The sequence below is a fragment of the Molothrus ater genome, chromosome 22 (genome assembly GCF_012460135.2).
Source record: "Molothrus ater isolate BHLD 08-10-18 breed brown headed cowbird chromosome 22, BPBGC_Mater_1.1, whole genome shotgun sequence".
Classification (NCBI taxonomy): domain Eukaryota; kingdom Metazoa; phylum Chordata; class Aves; order Passeriformes; family Icteridae; genus Molothrus; species Molothrus ater.
In genome coordinates this window covers 319,062-340,062 of record NC_050499.2, presented here as the reverse complement: position 1 = coordinate 340,062, position 21,001 = coordinate 319,062, and the positions used below count along the sequence as shown (strand labels likewise).

General features: G+C 50.4%; 1 protein-coding gene across 6 annotated transcripts in view; it reads left to right on the top strand.

Annotated features, from left to right (window-relative positions):
* Nucleotides 1-21,001, top strand: part of ST14 (ST14 transmembrane serine protease matriptase) — a 34,231-nt gene that overhangs the window by 6,400 nt on the left and 6,830 nt on the right. For 2 of the 6 annotated variants that reach the window (XM_036397520.2, XM_036397519.2), the window contains exons 3-19: nucleotides 4,507-4,666; nucleotides 4,889-5,016; nucleotides 5,567-5,637; nucleotides 6,052-6,212; nucleotides 6,649-6,684; nucleotides 6,959-7,196; nucleotides 7,331-7,470; nucleotides 7,865-7,962; nucleotides 8,431-8,540; nucleotides 9,882-10,012; nucleotides 10,270-10,374; nucleotides 11,393-11,500; nucleotides 11,890-12,003; nucleotides 12,187-12,315; nucleotides 12,694-12,880; nucleotides 13,511-13,785; nucleotides 14,089-14,225. In XM_036397520.2, coding sequence (XP_036253413.1) covers nucleotides 4,507-4,666; nucleotides 4,889-5,016; nucleotides 5,567-5,637; nucleotides 6,052-6,212; nucleotides 6,649-6,684; nucleotides 6,959-7,196; nucleotides 7,331-7,470; nucleotides 7,865-7,962; nucleotides 8,431-8,540; nucleotides 9,882-10,012; nucleotides 10,270-10,374; nucleotides 11,393-11,500; nucleotides 11,890-12,003; nucleotides 12,187-12,315; nucleotides 12,694-12,880; nucleotides 13,511-13,785; nucleotides 14,089-14,225 — 2,328 coding nt within the window. Of the gene's footprint in view, nucleotides 1-4,503; nucleotides 4,667-4,888; nucleotides 5,017-5,437; nucleotides 5,461-5,566; nucleotides 5,638-6,051; nucleotides 6,213-6,648; nucleotides 6,685-6,958; nucleotides 7,197-7,330; nucleotides 7,471-7,864; nucleotides 7,963-8,430; nucleotides 8,541-9,881; nucleotides 10,013-10,269; nucleotides 10,375-11,392; nucleotides 11,501-11,889; nucleotides 12,004-12,186; nucleotides 12,316-12,693; nucleotides 12,881-13,510; nucleotides 13,786-14,088; nucleotides 14,226-14,748; nucleotides 15,995-21,001 lie in introns of those variants that run through there. The other 4 variants (XM_036397522.1, XM_036397518.2, XM_036397517.2 and 1 more) reach the window with 4 other exon arrangements.

The window sequence follows — 21,001 nt, the reverse complement described above, 5'->3', positions numbered from 1 at the left end:
CAGGAGAATCTCTCTGCTTTCCCGTAAGATCTCCAGTGCAGAGCTGGTTCCCACCACCCCCTTGTGCCTGCTGAATTTCCTGCTGACAGAATTAGTCACTTCTGCATCTGGTTTGTCCAGTTGGACAGAGCACAGTCACTGTCTAAAAATACATTGTGTGGCTTAGAGAAGGAGGAGTGGGAGGTCTGCTCTCCCCAGGACTGAGCTCAAACGCTGTGCAGAGGAGCAGGTGCCCTCCAAGCACTCTATAAATTCATCTATGTGCACTTCTTTTCAAAGTTTCTTCATGGAGTTGGTACTCCAGGGGAAACTGAGTCATGAGAGAGCTGGGGCAGTGCCTGTCTGAACTTTTCCCTGGATTGGTTTTGCTGCCACAGCTGATGCTGTGACCAGTGTGGGTCACACTCCCTGTGTGGGGAGCCTGGCCATACTGGCAAGGACTGAGTGAGGAGGAGCAGAAGGAAGTAACTGCTGCAGTGACTAAGGCAGAGAGAATATCAAGGGAGGTTTTCTGTTAATAATGTTTATTGGAGCAGTTTCCTTGAGAAGGGTGAGACAGTGAGACAGTCAGACCTTGAGTCACTTGGGGCTAGAGATGGTTTCTGGAGGAACCATGGATAAGGTGAGGCCAGTACGTGTTCAGCTCCTCTCTAGTCTACAGCTGCCGCTGTTCAGAGCACGCGAGGGAAATGTGCAGCAGCCATCAACTAAAGGAGATTAACATTGCAGTTGTCTTTTCTCGATTTAACCGCAATCTTTGAGCCTGTCTTGCATGTTATTTCATCTGGTTTCCGTCTAGCTTAGAGAGTGGGAACAGGGTATTTTTCCTCCCAAGTGTTGGGCGCAAAGGGGATGTGGAGCACAGGGAGTGAGAGGGGCAGAGGCTGAGCTGCACTTGTGGGACACAGGCTAGTCTCGTCCTCAGGTCAAACCAGTGGTTTTTGTGCAGAGTGTGGGCAAGGAGCTTTCAGCCTCTTAGAGTTCAGGACACAGGGCCTCATCTGAGACCTTCTGCATGCCCTGGCTCATCATTCCAATGCTTGGGGGAAGCTTCAGATTCTTCACTGGGTATTGGGAAGAGTTTGCAGGAATGGCTGTTCCTCACCCAGGCTGTGATGGGTGAGGGCTCTTCACACAAGTGTCTGTGTTGGCTGAGGAACATAATGGCATTCATAAGGTATGGGAATGCAAGAGGATTAGAGCTGGAATACAACACAGAGGGTGAGTAGGGAGGGAAACATCTTTGGATCATGCCTCCTATCTGCTTGTAGTCGCGGCATAACTTCTGGCAAGTAACAGTGTCAGTGGCTGCTTGTGCACCTTGTACTGGAGGAAAAACAAAAGTAACCTTCCCAGAAGTCCCTGCACTCCTATCACTTCCCCTGTGTTGCTGCTGGCTCAGCTTTGGCGCAAGAAAAAACAGACGAAGGCACACTGTAAACTCACAGGTTTAGCTTTTTCATACTATTTTTTTTCCAAGGAAAGCAGAGAAATTGCCTAAAGAAAGAGCGCATGGTGAGTTTTCCTGTCTAATTTCCTTGCTCCCAGGAGCAGTGCATTTGCCTGTGTATGCTGGAGGCAGAGGAGGGCTCTGTTTGCCTTCTGATTTAATCACAGCAATGATTTTCTCACTGAGAGAGTTTTCTGTCTGCAAGGACACAATCTTTAGCTTAAAGGGGATGTTAAAATGCATCAGCCACATTGTTGTGCAGTGTCATACAGCAGGAGCTTCTGCTTGCTGCTGATTCTTATTTTTTCCCGGCAGTTTGGTGAAACAGAAGTGTATGAATTCTGCAGAGGGCTGAAGGTCCCCGCAGCTGAAGAGTTTTCTTGTGGAAAATTGGTTTTCTTTGCAGTTCTTCCTCGCTGGCTCCAGGAAGTCTGCGGAAACTGATAGATCATTTAAGTGCCTGAGAATGTCTTCTTGCCATAGACTCCTGCAGATGTTAATAAAGAGTGAAATGCTTTGTTTCCTGCCAACAGCAGCAATGTCTTGAAGTCCTGAGAGGGCTCTGCATCGTGAGCAGCCCTGTGGAGGGAGAGAGGATGTGTTTGCAAGTTTTGTGGCCAGTTTCTTCTCTTTACCAGGTTTTGGGGGGATTTATTTCACGATTGGAAAACTGGTAGGAGCTAGTTTGGAAGACAGTGTGTCAAATTCCAGGCAGTCTTGACTTTGAAGAATTTCTTGATTTAGGATGTCTCTATGTGTTTAAGCTTTATTTTGTGTGCCATCTGTTTCGAAGTTTCCTTGGGTTATATTTTCAAGCTTTTCCTTTATGATCAGAAGCTAAACAGAATTCAGAGCATTCCCCATGGGATTGTCCTCTGCAGCCCTGCTAGATCTCTTTATTTTGGAGGTGGGTGGATTTTGGGGATGGAAACAGTTCTTTCTGTCTTGCCTTAGGCAGTAAAACTCAAAAATGAACGAAGGCTCCTTCCCTGAACCGCCAAATGATAAACTGAGAGGATTCTGAGAGCAGGTGATATAAAAACTGGTGAGTTGCTCTGGTCTTGGTGGTCTTCTGGTGTTTGCAGAGGATTAAACTTACAGAGTCCTTGACAAAAACTCGGAGTAAGGTGCCTGCCACTTCCCTTTCTGTTCTGAAGGGCCCTGGGCAAATACCGCAAGGAGGAGAGGCTGCAGTGGGGTGTGGAGGGTGGGAGGAGAGCACAGGCATTGGGTGAAGAAAAGGGCAAAAGAAGTGGGGGAATGGTTCAAGTGGGAGCTGGGCTTTCCTGTCAGGCAAGGCTGAGGAAAGATAAGATGAAGTACCTACTGGAAGTTCAGTGAGGAAATGCAGTGAAGATGGCTTTTTCCTTTTGTCTGTACAGCAGGCTCAGAGATCCCTATGATAGCAGGATCCCCTTTGCTAGTTGTTTTTCATAGAATCCCAGAGTGGTTTGGATTGAAAGGGACCTTAAAGCCCATCCAGACCCACCCCCCTGCCATGGGCAGGGACACCTTCCACTAGACCAGGCTGCTCCAAGCCCTGTCCAGTCTGGCCTTGGACATTGCCAGGGATGAGGCAGCCACAGGTTCTCTGGGCAACCTATGCCAAGGCCTCACCACCCTCAGAGGGAAGAATTTTTTTTTCAGTATCCTGTCAAACCCTGCTATCTTTTAATTTCAAAGCCATTCCCTTGTGTTCTATCAAGCTATATCCCCCTTGTACATATTTTTCCTTAATTTAGGGGCTTGTGACATTTGCTTCAAATTAACCCAAGCTGTTGGAGTAGGTTTGTGTGAGCCCTGGGCTGAGAGAGGACAGGCAGAGTCTGACCCTGTGTTTGTGGAGACAGCTTTACCCTTCTGGAGCACGGGGCACGTGGAAATGCCACGGATTTGTGTGAGTCGGCACTTTGTGCCGTGGTGTCCATGCTGAGGTTCCAGAGCCCAGGAAGCTGCTGAATGCCTACTAAGGAGAAAATGGGAAGGTGGTGAGCAGAAAGGTGAAGGATCCTCCTGTTTTGGGCCATTGCAGCACGTGCAGAGCCCTTCCTTCCCAAGGGAGGCACAGATCGGAAGCAGATGTGGTGAGCTCTGGCCACACCACTGCCAGTGCTGGCAGGAGAGGAGGTGCCAGGGTGGGCGTGGATCTGGGTCCCCACGATGTCCAACAATACCAAGGATGCTGTGTGGGATCCTTGGAAAACATCTGAGTCTGCAGCTGTCCAAACCTTCCCCCCCCCCCCCCACCACGTGAGAGGTGCAGAAGCAGGGCAAGGATGGAGGAACAGAACAGAAGGTGTGAGAAACTGAAACCTTAGGATACCAATGGTTTTACAGCTGATATAGAACTCGATGCTTCAACACATCTTCCACTTACTCAGCCCATTATGATGACAGCAAGAGCTGTGTCATTCCTCGTTCCTCTCTTCCACGTCTTGTCCCAGGAGCATGGCTGCTCGTGGGTTGTGGGGATGTTTTGTGTGTTCTTTTAATTTTTTGGTTTATTTCTTTTAACAAGTATTTGTGCTGGATGAGAGATTCTAAGCAGAAACACAGGAGTGCTGCTGGCTCAGGAGGCATGACAGAGAGCTGTGAAAAAGCTGTAAAGGAAGGAAGCAGCTTGATTTCTTCTATTAGGGAAATGCTATTCATAGCATGCTGTGCCCCATGAGCTCTGGGTGACACACCTGCACACAGCGAGCACTTTGTGGGGGTGAATTTTTCTCTGCAGTTTCATCTGCTGAGGCAGATCTTGGAGCTTGTGGGCTTGTGACCTGCCATGGTCACAGGAGGGTGTGTGGACTTGCCCCTAAGTGTGCTTGAAGTCATGACCTTATATTAGGCCCAGAAAGGAATTAGGTGTGTGCAGAAAAGCAAAGAAAAAACCTTCAGGGTTTGTCCTGCCATGGCTGTGGAGCTGCCAACACTGAGGTTTGTCCTCAGTGCTGCTGCATTCCTTGTCTCCAAACCTGCTTCAGGCTGCTCTGTGGCTGGACCTCCCCAAGCCAGGCTTTGAGAACAGCTTTCTCACTGTCCTGCCTTCCCTCCTCTCCCAGGACATGAACAACCTGGATGAAGGGGTGGAGTTCCTCCCTGCCATGAACTCCAAGAAGATGGAAAAGCGCGGCCCAAGGCGGCAGGTGGTCATCACTGTCCTGATCATTGTTTTTCTGCTTGTCTCCCTCACCACTGGCCTCCTGTTTTGGCACTTCAAATGTGAGTGTGACGTCTGGTGGGTGGTGACATGTAGGGTAACACCCTGGGAACGTATCCGTCCGCATGGAAAAGCTTTGTTACCTGGTGTTGCTCACATGTGCCCTCTCAAGCTCTGGAGACACCATTTCCACCTCCCTGCCCCAATTGCTGTCACTAGGGATCTGCTGTGACACCAGTCCCAGCTCTGACTGCCCTTCCTGACCCTGAGCTGTTCTCTTCCAGATAGGAACACACCTGTCCAGAAGGTTTTCAATGGCCACTTGCGGGTTCTGAACTGGGAATTCCTGGATGCCTATGAGAACTCCAGCTCTCCGGAGTTCAGTATGCTGGCCAAGAAGGTGAAGAGCACGGTAAGAGATTTCTTGCCTCCCTCCTTCTACAAGCAAGGAATTTTCCTCTTGCCCCATGGCCATGGGGATATGCCATGTAAGATTCCTTGGAGCTTTACCTGCTCACTGTGTCACACTGGCTGGGAGCGGGGACCTTCTTTGGAGCTGGATCTTGACATCCCAGCTCCAGCCCAGTGCCATGGCATCTCCCAGTGCCATAGGAGCTGCCAGGGCACGTCCCAGAATCACTGGATGAGTCAGGGCCAGGAACTGAGGTAAAAGGGTGTCTAAAAGAGGCTGAAGCTCTGCCTCTTCCCTCAGACTTGGGGATTCATTTTCCCCAGGGAAGAGTGGGTGAGCTGAGTCAGAACAGGCTGTGATGGGCAGCTCCGTGCTCTTCTGGGGCTCTCAACTCTCCTCCTTTCTTTCTTTGGCTCTGCAGATTCCTGCACACAGGGATGCCAGGTATGTGCCCTGGTTTTCCTTTGCAGGCTTGAAGCTCTGTCTATCTTCAGCCTTTCCCTTTTCCTCACTTCTAGACACGCTGAACACCTCTTTTTAACCCTTTCAGGTGGAGGAGATCTACAAGAATCATGCTGATATTGGTCCTTACCACAAGGAGACAGTAATCACTGCCTTCAGGTGAGTGTTAGGCACTGCCTGAGCCCCATCTAGGATGCCAGGATATCACATCAGCCATTTACCGTTCTTCCCAGGATGCTGGGATAGAAGTACCCCAGTAATCACCCTGAATTACCCAGGAAAGGGTGAGCAGTAAAAAGTGACCTGAAAATGCATTTTGTTTTCTGCCAGATGTCTTGGGAAAAATCAAGGTGTGGTGCAGTGAACTGCAGTGGGTGGTGCCTGGCAGCATTGAGAGAGACTGCTCAGGCTGGCAGGAGCCTTTGCTGTTTGCTTAACTTGTCATAAAACTCTCCCTTCCCTGTGGCCAGGCTCCAAAACTGGCTAATCAAGTAGTCTGGCCCCTTCTTCTAGTGGTATTTGAGTCCTCCCATGTCTGTCCTCGCCCTTATCCCACAATTACCCTTTCCACAGTGAAGGCAGTGTCATTGCCTACTACTGGTCAGAATTCCTTGTGCCCAAATACCGGGAAGAGAGCCTGGACAGGGCGATGGCTGACAAGCAGAGCCTGGTGCAGAGGTGGAACCCCCGCCTGAGAAACCCCATGCTGAAGGTGGAGTCAGTCATTGCTTTCCGTGAGTATTGGTCTCGCTGTCCCTGGGCCTCTGCATGGGATCAGGTGGGATATTTCTCTGGAAGGAGAAGGTGCTGGTCACAGCCCTCTCATGAGAAAGCCAGCCCTGAGGGTGGTGTAAGGACCTGGATGTCACAGCACAGCTTAACGGGATGTACAGCCTAAAGGGGGCTGCACGGACCTGTATCTCCTTTGCTGAAATGCTCTGTGTTCTCCTCTGAGCCCAGGGAAGAGAGACAAGGATGAGTTCTCCCTCTGCAGAGGGAAAGTTTGCTCCCTCAGCTCCCAGAGGCCAGGAAAGAGCTCTCCTGCCAGTTTGCAGGGAGAGGTTCCACAAGTGAGGCCAGATCAATGACAGTCTGAGGAACAACCTCGGCTTTGTGACCAGGGATTTCCCATAGCCCAAAGGGTGATGTCAGCTCTGTTTTTTCCTGCAGCTGTGGACCCCAGCATAGCTCACTCTGCCCGAGACAGTAAGTACAGTTCTTCCATCTAAGTGGTCTCTTTAGGGTGGTGTTTCTCTTGCAGGATGGGGAAGGGTCTGGAGAGAGGTTCTCTGCATGCAAGGCAGACCCCAGTGTGATTCTTAGAGCTGGTTTGGGGTTGGACAGACTGTGGCATAGGCCTTGCTGTTATCCAGGAAGAGCCATCTGCCCTGGGATAGCCTGCCGGAATTATTCTGTGCATCCCGGGAAAGGCAGGGCAAGGCTTCTTTGCCTTGTTAACTGTTCTCTACTCTCTGGGCAGACAGCTGCATGTTCTCCCTTCATGCCAAGGAAGGGGAGGTCACCAGTTTCACCACGCCAGGCTTCCCCAACAGCCCATACCCCAACAATGCCCTCTGCTACTGGGCATTGAGGGCAGATGCCAGTTCCAGTATCAGTCTCACCTTCAAGACTTTGGAGCTGGAGCCATGTAGAGATGACAGTGACTACATCAAGGTGTACGACTCTCTGAGCCCTGTGGAGCCCCACGCCTTGGTCAGGTGGGTGTTCCTGTATGGCACCAAGTCCAGGGTGATCCTGAGATCTCCTGCTCCTGCTCAGAGCTGAGATGTGCTGCTTGAGGCTCCCTGTGCAGTAGTGCCTTACAAATTCTGTCCTTTCCTTTGCTTCCTAGGCTTTGTGGGAATTATGCCCCATCCTACAACCTGACCTTCCTCTCCTCCCAGAACGTCATGCTAGTCACATTGGTTACCAACAAGGAGGGACGATTCCCTGGCTTTAAGGCTGAGTTCTTCCAGCTCCCAAAGATGAAAGGTGAGCAGAGGCCTTGGCCTGTTTCCCCATGTCTCCCTGCCATGGGCAGCTGAACAGGGAGGTGGCTGTGGCTGGGGTCAGTTTGTCAGGGATGTTTCCAGGGCTGGAGCACCTGGAAGCAGGTGCTTGCCTTGCCTATGGTGTTCTTGACTGCAGTAAGGATGTTCCCCAAGGAGGCAAAAATGAGAATTATATTGGATTAGACATGCAGATTGATGGAAGCACCTAATTGATCTCCTGGGTTCTCTCAAGCCTTGGAGCAAAGCTGCTCTCTCCAGAGAGTGACTTAACCATGTTAGAGACTGTTGCCACTGCCTCCAATGACAGCCAGCTCAGGCTTGGAAAAGCCACATCTAAATCTCTAATTTGTTATTACCTTCCTGTTTGTTTTTAGCCTGTGGTGAGACCCTGAAGGGAGACAGCGGCACCTTCACAACTCCCTATTACCCAGCACACTACCCCCCAGACATGGACTGTGTCTGGAACATTGAGGTGAGATGGGCCCTCTCTTTCCCTTAACAAGTCTGTCAAATGACCCTGGTCATACAGGACATGGTGCAAGGGAGCTCACAGCATCTGGGGCCCAGAGGCTCCAAGTCTGGCATGATTGAGGGAGCCTTTAGGAACTGGAGGCAAAGGCAGAAGAAGGTTGCAAGAGGCCTGAACCCCACAGAAGACCATGAAAAATCCTGTAACTTGACACAAGAAGTATGAGAATGTGGGCTTTGGGACATGCCAGTTACTGGCTGTTGACCACCCCTCTGTATGCCTGTTCCACTGGGGATTCTGGAGCCAGGGTGACTCTGGCTTTTATGAAGCTGTTTCTTATCCTGCTGGAAAACTGACTTCCCCTTTTTAGTTATCTTCTGTCCTCCCCCAAGCACAACCCTCTTCCTGTGAAACTATTCCTTTTTTCTTGCTCCAGAAAGGAACATCCCAGTGATGTGCTTACTTTTGTAGGTTCCCTCTATAAAGAATGTGAAGGTGCGTTTCAACATGTTCTTTGTGCTGGAGCCTGGGATCCCAGTCACCTCCTGCACCAAAGACTATGTGCAGATCAACGGCACAAGGTGGGTGTTCGGTGGCTGAACCCATGGAGTGGCTTCATTTAGTTACACACTAACTTGTGCTTTCCTTAATCTGCTGTGGAAACAAGTGTGCTGGTGCTCTAAGGGCTGGGAGGAGGCAGGAGGGTGCCCAGTGTAGCAGGCACAGGACCTGCAAGGCCTCCCTGGCGGTCAGCAGCCTAAGATAGGAAATGCCTAGTCATGATGACTGGACCAAAAGAAGCCCCTCTTCCTCTTTCAGACCCTTGTTATCTCTCTGTAAGACTATAGGTCACTTTTGCCTCAACCCTTACTATTGTACTGTTTCCTAAAACTCCTGTACCCTATATAAACCCCTACTTTTGCCCAATTCGGCAGAAGAGCTGTCACTGAGACCCTTTGCAGAAGATGCCAACAAAGACATCTCTGTGGAACCTCACACAGAGCTTCTTCTCTCTCTCCCTGCATCTGCCAAAGGCACTTAGCAAGCAAAAGAGCTGAAAATCACCAATGAGCTGAAAATCACTAAAGAGCTGATCTCACTTAAGAGCTGAGCTTGCTAAGATTGCCTGCAGCCCTGAAGCCTGCCTGAGGGGCCCGGACAGGTTGTGCTTAACTGGACTTCTCTGTTTGGGACACCCACGGCAGTCATTTTCGGGGGAGACCCTGAAAACCCCACAGCCGCTCAGCCCAGGACTGCCCCATGATGAGTGAGGAGTCCCACACTTGGTTCTGTGGTGTGCTGCAGCTGAACCACCCCTCAGATGCTGTGGAGCATCACAGCACATAGCTCATGTGTGGGAAGGCAGGAACATCTGGGGTGGGTTTGCTTGAACGAGCAGCTCTCCATTCTCAGGGCACTCATATCCTGTGATGCATTTCTAGATGCATTCCCCGGCCTGATATAAGCTGGGCCAGAGAGAAAACTTAGGATCTCAGAGGCAGGTGATTAATCTTGTTTCACAGTGTTTTGGAGAAGAGAGCTGACCCTGCCTCAGAGAGAGGGTTTCAAAGTCAGCACTTGCCTCTGCAGTGCTGTTCACGTACGTGATCCATGGTGAGATGGGATCCTGCATGAGTCCAGTGTATCGAGATCAGACACATCATGGGGCAGGCAAGGATGTGGAAGAACTTGTTCCCAGTCATTCCTAAAGTCATAAGTTGGTGTTTACAACTGGCCCAAACCTTCTGCCAGCAGCAGCAGAATTTGGATCCTGAGTCCCAGCAGTCTGTGCTGGGATCAGACCTGCTCCCTGCTCTCCTGCCCTCTCAGCTTCCCGAGTGTGGAGGGAGACCAGGGATAGAAGAAGGTTTCCTTGGTGCTGACCTCCACCCCTTTGACTCCTCCTTGCTCTCTCCCCGCAGGTACTGTGGGGAGCGCTCCCAGTTCGTGGTGGCCAGTACCACCAACAAAATCGAGCTCCGGTTCCACTCAGACCAATCCTACACAGACACAGGCTTCTCTGCAGAGTTCCTGTCTTACGACTCCAATGACCGTGAGTTGAAACCCTGGGGCTCGGGGTGGGAAGTGATTTGCCTGAGATGTGGAGCTATCCCTCCTCTGTGTTTACACTGCCCTGTAAACTGGGAAGTAGCCTTTTCCAGGGGCATAGCAGCATGCCTTGCTTTCCTGAAAATCTCTTGGTCTTCCTGTTGTGTTCTGCTGTAAGCAGGCATAGGAAACTCTGCAGAAGGGATGTAGAGGGGACACCAAGAGGGCTCATGTGTGGTTTTGTCCCTTTCTCCCTCTCAGCCTGCCCTGGCAAGTTCACTTGCAATACTGGCCGCTGCATCGACAGGAGCATGCGCTGCGATGGGTGGCTCGACTGCGTGGACGGCAGTGATGAGAGGTCCTGCAGTAAGTCCAGCCTTTGGTTTCTCTTTGGCACAGCATGGAAAGGCCATGGTGCCCTGGGGTGGTTAGGCTTGTTCTGGGTAATGTGACTCAGTGCTGGCTGGAACCGGCACTGCCGCCCTCCTCCAGACTGGAGTGAGACTCGGTGCACAATTTGGGATCCCTTCTCAGCCTAAGAGCTGTGGGCTCCTGCTAATCCAGCCCTCTCCCAGTGGCATCGCCCACTCTTTCCAGTTCCTTCCAGCTGGGAATGTGTTTTTCTCTGTAATCCTGCTGGTTGTGGGTTTGGCTGAGCTGAGTGGAGGGACACATTTCATTACCCAACCGTGCAGGCTTTGCAGAGCTCATCTGGAAAACCCATGGGACACACAGGAGTTGCTTTGTGTAACAGGTTTTCCTCTTGGATTAGCAGAGCTGTCCTATAGTTAATGTTATTGTCCAGGGTCTGCAGTATATTAGAGAGGATGGGGTGCCCTGATTTGGGAGGGGCAGTTTTGTGGGGAAGGATGTGCTGCTGGCCCATGATCCTGGTTTCTCAGGTGCTTTCCCACTGCTTGCAGCAATTGCTTTCCTTCAGTATTGCCTCTGGCTGTCCTGCTGTTGTGATGTCAGCTTCAGCCTCCACTACCTCCGACACAACAGCTCCAGATGGCTTTGTTCTTCAGAGAAGTGGAAATACTGTGATGTACTGAGTGTATAGTGTATTTATGTACACATGCACGGTCCCGAGCTGGTTTTTGGGGTTCCCAAGTGCTTGCACACCCACTGGGAGAGCTGCCATGGTGGGTGGGTTGCTGGTGACTCCACAGGTGCCTTTGCAAGCCTCTCCCCTAATTTCTAGCATTAGAACAGCCTTCCCAGGGGAGTCCCCATCCCTAGAGGTGTCCAGGGAATGACTGAACATGGCACTCAGTGCTCTGGTCTGGTTGACAAGGTGGTGATTGGTCTCAGGTAGGACTTGATGGTCTTGGAGGTCTTTTCCAACTTAAATGATCATGTGATTCTTACTCTGCTCTTCCAGCCTGTACCGAGCAGCAGTTCAAGTGCCAGAATGGCTGGTGCAAGCCCAGGTTCTGGGTCTGTGACAATGTGAACGACTGTGGCGACAACAGCGATGAGCTACAGTGCAGTGAGTGACTCACCCTGCAGGCTGTTCCTGCAGGCACAAAGGGCTGAGGGCTCAAGCAGGCACAAAGGGGGTGACTAGGGTAATGGAGGCTCGTGGGGTGGAGGGAAGTGCCGTGCTGGAAATTAGCAGGCAAAAAAGCCCAGGCATGATGAGTGCTCACCTGATAAAGGTGAATGAGAGCTCAGAGGAAAGAAGGATGAGCAGAGGTGTAGGAATAGAAAGGGCTGAATAACTGAGCGGTGGTGTGCAGTTTGGAGAAGAGATTGGAGACACAGTATTTTGGAGCTGCAGAGGCTTTACTTGTCTCGGGGAGGGGAGCTGGGCACAGCCGTGTGCTGAGGTGCTGCAGGATTCATGCCCAGCCCTCAGGAGCTGCTCTCTGTCCCCAGGCTGTTCAGCTGACAGCTTCAAGTGCGACAACGGGAAGTGTGTCCCCAGCACACAGAAATGTGATGGCAAGGACAACTGTGGGGACGGGAGCGATGAGGGCAGCTGCAGCACAGGTGAGGGTCGGCTGGAGGGTGACTGCCAGCAAACGCAGCCTCTGATGGAATTCCTTGGGGCTGGACACCCTCATGTGTGTGTTTGCATAGGGTGTAAATGCTCTGGGGTTGATCAGAAGAGGTGGACTTGATGTGACCTCCCCAGAACTGGGGCTAACCCCTGTGCCTCCATCCTGCCTGCAGCAGGCCAGACCACTGTCCCCTGCAAGGAGTACACGTACAAGTGCCGCAGTGGACACTGCATCAGCAAACAGAACCCCGAGTGCGACGGGGAGCAGGACTGTGAGGACCATTCTGATGAGGACAACTGCAGTGAGTGCCTCAGGAATGGGGGAGACATGGGACTCTGGGCTGGCTCTCTCAGAGAAACACCCCAGTGTGGCAGAGAGAGCCCCTGTGTGTTTCTGTGCAGGAGCTTGATCTGGAAATACCCAAGCCACATTCTTTAACGGCCTGTGGGGTGTCTGTGTTATTCAGGAAGGCTTAGATGGGTAATACAGGGGCTTATCTCCCCTTTACAGAGTTAGCCAGTAAAGGTTGTAGCTAATTTAGCATCTGTGCAGAGAACATCAGCCCTTCCTGACATGTGTAAACAGGGTATTTGTGCTGTCAGATGTCCTGGAGGAACAGAGGGGAAGCGTTGGATGGGAACAGGAGAAACCAAGAACCCGTTCTCCTTCTCTGCCCTAGACTGTGGTCTCCGCTCCTATGTCAGGAAGTCGCGGATCGTTGGTGGGCAGAACTCGGACGTGGGAGAGTGGCCATGGCAGGTCAGCCTGCACGTCAAGAGCCAGGGCCACATCTGTGGGGCCTCGCTGGTGTCAGCAAGCTGGCTGGTGTCAGCAGCACACTGCTTCCTGCCACTGCAAGGCATCAGGTACCGGCCTCATATCCCTGTGCTTCCAGGTATTTCACAGAATCACAGAATAAGCTGAGTTAGAAGAAACCCTCAAGGATCACTGAGTCCAGCTCCTGTCCCTGCACAGCACCATCCCCAAGAATCACACCATGTGCCCGAGAGTATCATCCAAATGCTTCTTGAGCTCAGTCAGTCTTCATGCTGTGGCCACTGCTCTGGGGAGTCTGTTCCAGTACCTGACCACTCTCTGAAGAAAAGAGCCTTTTCCTGATACCCAACTTAAACCTCCCCTGACACAGTTTCAGGCTGTTCCCTCTGGTCCTGTCACTGGGCACCACAGAACAGATATCAGAGTTTACCCCTCTTCTCTCCCTCACACAGGAAGTTGTAACTGCAATGACATCTCCCGTCAGTCTCCTCCAGGCTGAACAGACCAAGTGCTCTCAGCTGCCCTCAAGGCCCTTCACCATCTTTGTTGCCCTTCTTTGGAAACTCTCTAATAGTTTAATATTCTTATATTGTGGCGACCAAAATCACAATATTCCAACACTGGCTCTGAGAGGCATTCCTCAAGGAAATTGTTTAAGGTAGTGAGCAGTGCTGTCTCCAAGATGAGGTCTCACCCTGTGTTTCATGGCCCCCGTGCAGGTATTCAGACCCCAGCCTATGGACAGCCTACCTGGGGCTGACTGACCAAGGTGACCGGAGTGGCCCCAATGTGCAAACCCGCAAAATCAAGCGCATCATCTCCCACCCCTTCTTCAATGACTACACCTACGACTATGACATTGCTGTGCTGGAGCTGCAGAGCCCTGTCACCTTCACGGCTGTCGTCCAGCCCATTTGCCTGCCCGATGCCACCCACAACTTCCCTGTGGGCAAGGACCTGTGGGTGACTGGATGGGGAGCAACTGCAGAAGGAGGTGAGCACTGGCATGTGATTTGGTGCTGCACTGATGTATTTTAAACAGGTTGCCAGGAGAAGCTGTGGCTGCCACATCCCTGGAAGCATTCCGGGCCATATTGGACAGGGCTTGGAGCAAGCTGGTGTAGTGGAAAGTGTCCCTACCTGTGGCACAGGATGGAACAAGACAGGCTTTAGTTCTCTTCAAATTCAAACCATTCTGAGATTCTACAAGTCTATGATTTCTGTGTTTCTTGAGGGAAAAACGGGGAGCTGTTTAAAAATGGGTATTTTTACTTAGGATGCTCTTCCATCTTGGCAGGCACAGGAGCTTCCATCCTGCAGAAGGCAGAGATCCGGCTCATCAACCAGACTGTGTGTAACCAGCTCCTGACAGACCAGCTGACACCACGCATGATGTGCGTAGGGATCCTGACTGGTGGTGTGGATGCCTGCCAGGTAAGGCAGCACCCGGATTTAGTGCTGGTTATTAGGCAGGGAGACAGTCCTTTGCTCAGCCCTGCTCATCTGCTTCCACTTATATTTACATTTTTAACATAAAACAAATCTGTGGGAATTCTCCTGGATTCAGAAAATGAACAGATTACAATGGGCCCCAGCAGCAAGTTATGTCGATGCATGACTTACAACTCAAAAACTACAGCCCAAAACCACAGGATTTAGACTTCATCTCACCCGATACGATATATAGCCATACTCCAACTTCTGGCTTTTATTCAGAGTCTTAGTTAGCAAGCCAGGCTGCTTGACTGGTATTTTATAGCTCTTTGTTCTGGCACTGTGGCTCTTACTGCCATGCTTAAATATTTGTTTAAGGGAATGGCCAAAAAGTTGTAATGACAGCTGACTTAGACAGGGATTTACTGATCATTTCTTGCTTAGTTTTTGTGAGTGACTTTACCACTGTGCACGAGAGTGATCTATGGGGTTGGTGCTTATGCTCCTGTGTGGTTCTGTGCAGGGAGACTCTGGGGGGCCCCTGGTCAGTGTGGAGCCCAGTAGTCGGATGTTCCTGGCTGGCGTGGTGAGCTGGGGCGATGGCTGTGCCCAGAGGAACAAACCTGGGGTGTACAGCCGGCTCACGAGCCTGCGAGACTGGATCCAGGAGCACACAGGCCTCTAGGGATGGATCCATGCCTGGACACCTCTTGGACAGCGCTGGCTGAAGACACTTGGCAGTGCCAGCCATGCACAGCCTCTACTGTGAACTTCAACCCTCCCTCTACCTCGCTGTGAGCGCCTGGGACTCCATGTGCAACCAGAGCTGATGGTTGGGTTTAGCCCTTAGTCTGAGAAATCTGTGTTTGGAGAAGTTTCCCTTGAGGGGGTAAGCTAGTGCAGCTCCCATGAACAATCTGAATGAGCCATCAGTCAAGATTGCATATAGTAATAAATTAAAAAAAAAAATCTAATTAAAAAAAAGACAAACAGTTTGTGTTTAGAGGCAAACTTTATTGGACAAGTTCAAAAACAAGGTTTCAGCATATATTCTAAGTCGTGCATTTGTTTTCAAACAGCCGTCCATATCCTTTCTCTGGTGTTCAGCCATAATGGAGGTCTTACCATAGTTTTGGGGAGATTCCCTTTGGAATCCCTCCGTTGTCCTACACCATGGTCTCCTCCTTCTGTCCTCTGTCCAGCTCTGCTTCTGGCTTGGCCAAGTCCAGGACTGGGGGCCTGAAAGACAGATATTGGGCTGAAACACCACTGCTCACCCTGAGAGAAGACACAGGCAGAGCTCAAAGCCATCACTCACCCCAAAGAAATCCATGGGCAGGGCTCAAACACTATCACTTGCTATGAGAGAAGCCACAGGCAGAGCTGCTGGCACATGTGGAGACCCAGAGCGATTGGCATCACTGCATTGTGCCTTAACATCATACTGAGCTGAGCTGATACAGCTTCTGCTGAGCCCCAGGTGCCTGGAATCACTGTGAAGAGCACAAGGGCTGCACTGAATTCTTCTTGGAGTGCTCCCTACAAGGACAACACCAGTCAGCTGTGCACACCAGCCTTACACCTATCTTACTTTTGTAAAGAAAAATGTGACTCGTGAATGTGCTGATTTTCTTCCTTTTTCCTCTGTAGTCTGTTCCTGCCCCAGCAAAGCACACTCCAGCTGAGTTAGTCCCTTCCTTACCTGTAAATACATTATTTTGTAAAACTCTCAGAACTGAGATGCTGCAATAAACTGGGATATTTTCTAATACTGTGGCCGTGTGGTTCTTCCTGAGTTTCTGTGCAAGTGTTCCTGAAACAGAAACCTACAGCACAGACCCCCAGCGCTAAGGGGGAAGCTGAGCCTCTCCCAGTAAAACACTTCACTACTGTTCTGCACAGCAGCGCCACTGTGTGGAGAGAGATGCGGAGTCTGGGGAGAAATCTTAAGAAACAGCTGTGAGGGCTCATAGGAGGATGGTTTGTGCCTCAGCCCTCCCTGCAGAGTTAAGGAACATTCTGAGATCTGTGCTTACACAATGCTACAGCAACACAAAAGGAAGCATTTATTGTGGTCATTCTCTTGCCCAGGGAGCATCAGCAGCACTTTTGCAGCACTGAGCAAATAAAAGTACAAATGTTTGCATTCCAGTGTCCCACAGTTTGCAGTTAAGCTCCCCAGACACATGGCCCACTAAAAGCTTCCCTAAACAGGAGTTGTTATGGATGATGGTCCCCCAGAAGATGCCTGGAATAACAGGATGCTAAAGGATGAAACAGTTAATGAGAAGAGCCCAGCAGCTGGGCCCCAGCACCTGCACCCACAGGAACTGCAGTGGGCTGTTCCATCCCTTGAACACCAGATCCAGTGTCTACTCTCTCTCCCTTGTGCCCACATGCAGTCTGGGGCTCCTGCCACGACCAGCAGGATCATGGCCAAGCAAGAAGAGAGCAGAAGATGATTTTCCAAGTCAAAGTTGGAACCTTGTGCAACCAAATCCACCGAGAAGTGTGTTCAGACAGGTTTTGTTTTACTGAGCACAGTGACACCTACCACAGCACCTTTCTTCCCATAAAAGCCCTATTCCACAGTCACTTCCCTATGTGCAAGTAAGAAGAGAGAAACAGCCCATGAACTGGCCACCAAAGGTCCACCTTGCCAGCATGCCACCAGGACCATGTAAAACCTCAGTTCCTGCTCCTTCATAATGATTACAAATTAATAAATAAAAATGCAAGAAATATTGACAAATCCCAGGTCCCTGAGCTCCAACCCCACTAGATGTCCCTCTTGGCTAAAGCACAAGGACTCCTGAAACAGCACTGCCAGGAAGGAGGTATGGGAAGTGGGAAAGGACAGGCTGCAAATCCCAGATCCCTCTGCTGAAGTCCAGAGGAAATGGAGCCAACGGGAGAAAGCAAGAATGAGAGGGAAGGGAAACAAGTGTAGGCAAGATGGAGAGCTTACCCAGGCAGCTCAGAGCAACTGGCCTTGCCTGCGAGGTGCCCAAGAGGGCTTCTGTGGGGGAAGAGCAGTTTTGAATCACCCTGAAAAGTTCTATCCCTTAGGAAAAGGTTCACGAGTTTGCTGAGAGCCACCAGTCCACTTGAGTTTTATTCCCTCATCAGTCTATCAGCAACTCCCTGGATTTCCCCCCTGTGCCTCAACATTCAGGCATCAGAGAAAATTTCTTGTTTCATGTGAAAAAAAACCCCTTAGACTCCAAAAACTGCATTTCATGTTGATGCAGCACATTTCTGACAGTTCAGGATTCTGGAAACACAAACCAGCCCCAATTTGTGCTCAGTTCTGGTCAGGGCAAAATACCACTGAACTGGGAATGGGAAACTCAAGAGTCCCATCAAATGATGGCAATGCCAGAGGTTTGTGTAGTCCAGCAACAGCTCAGGCTTATCCCCCTGCACAAAATACAAGGGGTTGACATTTTCATCTCATTGTACCCATCTCCTTAGAAACTGTGAGAAAAGTAAAGAGATCAGGGAGCCAAATAAATTCATCAGGGGAAACCTCAGCCTGGGAACATAAAGAACAAGGTCAGGGAAGAGAGAGCCCAGAGTGTTATGTGCACTGGAATACTTGGGTGAAAGGAAAGGCTGCATTCCTTGAAAAGGAACCCAGGCAAGGCTGCCCGGAGTTCAGCTCCTGAGTGGGAACAGCTGACTTATAGGAGGCAAGCCATGAGAAAAGCATGTCTCCAGGAGGAATTACAGATGATGAATCAAAGGAAAACATTTCACATGATTGCTTGGAGAGCCCTTCACAACCCCTAGCTGGGGCAGCCCAGATGCTTCCATGGGTGTGGGCAGTGACAAGTCCAGGCTGGGGGGCTGCCCCTGCACCCTGAGCTGCACAAAACGTCCTGCTTCACCCTTCTCTTTTGGATGCCACAGGCTACTCCTGGCAGCTCCACACCCACAGCGATCTTGGGTGCTTAGAAGGTCCTCTTGGCATCAAAGAGGATTGGCTCTCTTCCTGCTTAATTCTCATTTCCCTGCCTCCTGGCATTCTTGGCTGACCCCAAGCATCAATTCTCACTGTGAGTCCCTAGTTCCTCCATTCTCTTGCGGCCCTTACACCAGCAGATCTCCTTAGTGCTCCCAAGACCAGCACTCGCTACCATCCTGGATTGTGTTATCGTCACATCCATCAGCAGGTCTTGCTCACTCATGCAGCTGAGCACAGCAAGGTTTAGGGGAGCTTTCACTTCCTTATCCAGCACAGGCCTCCAGCCAGTCCAGTGGGGATGGGGAGCCTCCATGTTGCCTGAGAAATGCTAAAGAGGGGGGAAAAAAACCTCTACAGGCATTTTGGGACCTGTATTATCTGGGAGACCAGAGCCTTTTACACAGACACCTGTGCCTGCTCACGAGTACAGCAGCAGGTCACACCAGTAACAGCAGCCTGTCCCCTCTACTCATGAGTTCTGAAGAAATCAAGTACATAAAACCCAAACCAGCTGTACAGTATCCAACATCCCTCACAAACCAGCTGGCTCAGGTTCTCACCTCCTTCCTCCAAACGGTTTTAGGGCTTGCAAGCAAGAAAGCAACACATTACCTTTGGACTTTAAATCACCACAGGTGTTATTGCCCACAGTCCCACTCATGCCAGCAGAAGAATCACTTCACATGCTACTATCTGCTGCTGATTTGTTTTCCATGCATATTCCCCAGCTTGCTGATGGGGAGATGAGCAGGGAAAAAAAAAGGAAATGTTAAACCCAGAACAGCAGCCAGAACTGTAAGTGGACTGTCTCCATGCCATCCTTCAACAGCAATCACTAGGCAGACTCTGCCTCTCAGTTACTCAGATTCTTACCAGGGCTGAAGGCTCACTAATTGCTAAATGACTCAGCCCCGCTTCATTTTTCTGCCCAGTGACTCCAGTCTGCTTCTAAACTGGGGCTACACAGCCTGCAAGGGCAGGTCCCCCTAGGCCCAGATCCTGGAGTCACAGGGCAAACCTGCTGCCACCTCCCAAGTGCTACAGCATCACCCCAATAGTCAGTGGGAAACACATTTTCTCCCCTCCAGCCCTTGGGAAACATCAGCTAGCCACTATTTACAGCCATGGCAGCTGCCAGAGTTCCTGTAAAGCACCTGATCCAATACATGCCAGCAATTATCTGGTGCAATTGACAGATAACTTGGCAGAAACCCAAGCCAGAGGGAGCAGAGGGGAGAGTCTACCCAGGTTTGGGAGCACAGACAAAATTGCAGCAAGAGAACTCCAGGGGAGCAAGTTTGCAGCAGCTTCCACTCAATGTGGAGCAGACAAACAGACCATTTCCATGATGAAGCTGAGTTTGCACCTAATACAGCACTTTCCCTCACAGGGCTCACAGCAAGGGATAGGTGTGACTGTAGCAACTCCTATAAATCAGCAGCACACTGTTACCCACAGGGTGTTGTGTTGTGAGGTTCCCAGGATGAGGTGAGAGATGAGAATTTGACTCCCAAGTTCTCAGAAGGCTGATTTATTATATTATGATATTATACTAAAAGAAAATGATATACTAAAACTCTATTAAAGAAAGAGAAAGGGTACAGACAAAAGGCTGGAAAAAGAATGAATAATAAAACCCTGTGACTGACCAGAGTCCTGACACAGCTGGACTGGGATTGGTCATTAATTAAAAACAATTCACATGGAACCAATCAAAGATGCACCTGTTGGTAAGCAACCTCCAGACCACATTCCAAGCAATCAGATAATTATTGTTTACATTTCTTTTCTGAGGCTTCTCAGGAGAAAAATCCTGGTGAAGGGATTTTTCAGAAAATATCATGGTGACAACAGGGAACATTAAATGCTTGGGCTGAGACAGCTCTTACTATCACTCCAGCTGTCAGATGGCTCAGCTGTGCCAGAAGAGCAATTCTGGCTTTCTTCCAGGTGATGGGAGTCCCTCACTGTACATCAGTGACCCCACAATCAGGAATGTTCAGTAAATTCCTGTTTTCAAGCACACTTGTGTTCAAGTACACAAACCCTGTTAGGTTTTACCTGGTCTTAGGTCCAGGTAAAACCTAACAGGGGGTTCTTCTACATAAACAGCATAAAGAGTTTTCCTCTGACATTGCCCCAAAATACAACCACATTAGCAAGAAAATGCCAACTGCTCAAGAGAAGCCCACAGAAACATCTCTGGGGCACTGCTAAATTCTTTGCTCTGTGAGCATTTTAGTGCTACAAAGTGCTTCAGGGCTGGCAAGTACCTCCTCTGGAATTAATTCTTCCTGAATACCTCACCTCAGCAGAGATCTCCAGTGATCCCCCTGGCAGAACAGCTGGCTACAGACACAGCACACAGGGATAGGAACAAGCAGGAGAGGCTTTGTGACATGAGGAATGGACTGGCAGCATATCTTCAGCAGGAAATACAAGGAGCAGGCAGCACTGCTCCTTGGAGCAGCAGCCACCCAATCTAGAGCTCGTTAGCACAGATAAAGCCTTTCACACCTGCTGCATTTACATCAAGAAGGATGACAGCTTCTTTAGGAACACACAGAGCTTCCAAAGAGCAAAGAGAAATTGTTGCCTTGGAGACTATAGTGGGCGCAATGGTGCCAGATGTCTGGTCTCACACCACAGCAGACACTTGCCAGAAGGGTGATCTCAGCTGCGTGTGCTGCATTATTAAACATTCTTGGAAGACAGAGGGAAGCTGTGCAGGGATGGCGTGAGTCAGGCTGCAGAGGCTGGTTCTCTGTTACCCTTTGTTGCACTCTTGGGCTTTTCTCTCCCCCTGCCA